At 47.5% G+C, this 2017-nt stretch overlaps 1 protein-coding gene across 1 annotated transcript in view; it reads right to left on the minus strand.

Moving 5' to 3' along the window:
- The window catches only part of LOC106013703 (basic salivary proline-rich protein 3-like), a 9107-nt gene that overhangs the window by 3326 nt on the left and 3764 nt on the right, over positions 1-2017 (minus strand). Inside the window, exons 2-3 of the mRNA XM_013090132.1 lie at positions 1558-1694; positions 31-504 (exon numbers count right to left, since the gene is read on the minus strand). Of these exons, the coding sequence (XP_012945586.1) occupies positions 31-504; positions 1558-1694 (611 nt within the window). The remainder of the gene's footprint in view (positions 1-30; positions 505-1557; positions 1695-2017) is intronic.

A 2017-nucleotide genomic window follows, 5' to 3' on the forward strand; every position in this document is an offset into this window, starting at 1 on the left:
CATCTAAACCAAAGGAAGACGTTGGATTACCCAGAGTGAATTCTGGCCAGTTTTGGTTGTTGATGTTGTTGTTGATGTCCCGCGCGCCTTGTTGGGGCTGAGGATCACGTGATTGGGCGCCTTGTTGTGGATGTGGTTCACGTGATTGGGCGCCTTGTTGTGGATGTGAGTCACGTGATTGGGCACCTTGTGGATGTGGGTCACGTGATTGGGCACCTTGTGGATGTGGGTCACGTGATTGGGCGCCTTGTTGGGGCTGAGGATCACGTGATTGGGCGCCTTGTTGTGGATGTGGTTCACGTGATTGGGCGCCTTGTTGTGGATGTGAGTCACGTGATTGGGCACCTTGTGGATGTGGGTCACGTGATTGGGCACCTTGTGGATGTGGGTCACGTGATTGGGCGCCTTGTTGGGGCTGAGGATCACGTGATTGGGCGCCTTGTTGTGGATGTGGGTCACGTGATTGGGCGCCTTGTTGTGGATGTGGGTCACGTGATTGGGCGCCTGCCGGGGATGACAGAAATAGATGCTGTTAAAACATGTCGACACAATAACGGTCATTTAGCACAGAGGAACATATATGTCGATATAATAACCATCATTTAGTAGCATGATCAGTGACTTTATAAGACTCAAATTACAATAACAACAACAACAACAACAACAACAGAGTAGGCCATCATGCAGTGGCTATGAAAAAAAAAATCATATCTTTTCATTTTTAGTTGTTGTTGTTTTTTTCCAGTAGTTGGATATTGCTTCTTGGACCTTGCTGCGAGAAAACACCGTCTCTTTCCATTCTGCCATTTGGTCATACAAATCAGCTTTGGGTGAAAGATCCTTTCCTTTAAAGTTTTGGCACATCATCCCATGGTTTACGACATAAACGAACGCTTTTGAAGAGTCGATAAAACTTGTTCGTATAATGTCATTAATATTATTATAATGTTACATTGTATTTATATTGAAAAACTATTTTGAATTCAAAGTAAAGTAAAGTTGTTCCCGCATCCGATCCGGACATTGGGGATTGCCTTGTTAGTGAGACAACTTCCTGGGCCTTCGGCATATTGTGGTAGGGTGGCCAGTTCCTTTCCACGCCGCCTTTACTTCCCCAACTCGAAGTCAGGTACGCACCCATTACTGCTGGGTGGCCAGTTCCTTTCCACGCCGCCTTTACTTCCCCAACTCGAAGTCAGGTACGCACCCATTACTGCTGGGTGGCCAGTTCCTTTCCACGCCGCCTTTACTTCCCCAACTCGAAGTCAGGTACGCACCCATTACTGCTGGGTGGCCAGTTCCTTTCCACGCCGCCTTTACTTCCTCAACTGGAAGTCAGGAACACATTGTGACATTACTGCTGGGTGGGCAGTTCCTTCCCACGCCGCCTTTACTTCCCCAACTCGAGGTCAGGAACACATTGTGACATTACTGCTGGGTGGGCAGGAGGGGGCGAACAAAAATCCCTGTCCGAACCAAGGCTCGAACCCGGACTTTCCGCTTCGGAGACGAGCGCACTAACCGCTCCGCCATGCCACCGCACCCATTTTGAATTACCTCGCATGATTTCCGGCGTTCCTTCAGCTGTACTTTGTGAGTTCTGGCGCCCCTGTGGCTGGGCTAGTGGCCCAACTGCTGCAGATCCACGACCTCTCACTTTGGAGACAAAAACAACAAGGCAGTCAGTGCCACATCTTTGAGCAGACGAACACTCCAACATATAGATGTACACTATAGTGTACTTCAACATAACAAGGGTCATTTAGTGCAGACGAGCATAATGTATAACATATCCACATACAAAGGTCATTTCGTGCAGATGATAATATATAATATTGCGGATTTATATCCACAAAACAATGGTCATTAATTAGTCAGAGGATAATGTATGATTATAATATGGATATATATCCACATAATAGCGGTTATTTAGAGCAGAGGAGAGGGTAGGGGTGGTGGAGGTTGAGCTGTTGGTGGTTAATGTGTGTGGGGAGGGGGTGGTGTGTGTGTGTGTGTG

Source organism: Aplysia californica, unplaced genomic scaffold (genome assembly GCF_000002075.1).
Source record: "Aplysia californica isolate F4 #8 unplaced genomic scaffold, AplCal3.0 scaffold01151, whole genome shotgun sequence".
Classification (NCBI taxonomy): Eukaryota; Metazoa; Mollusca; class Gastropoda; order Aplysiida; family Aplysiidae; genus Aplysia; species Aplysia californica.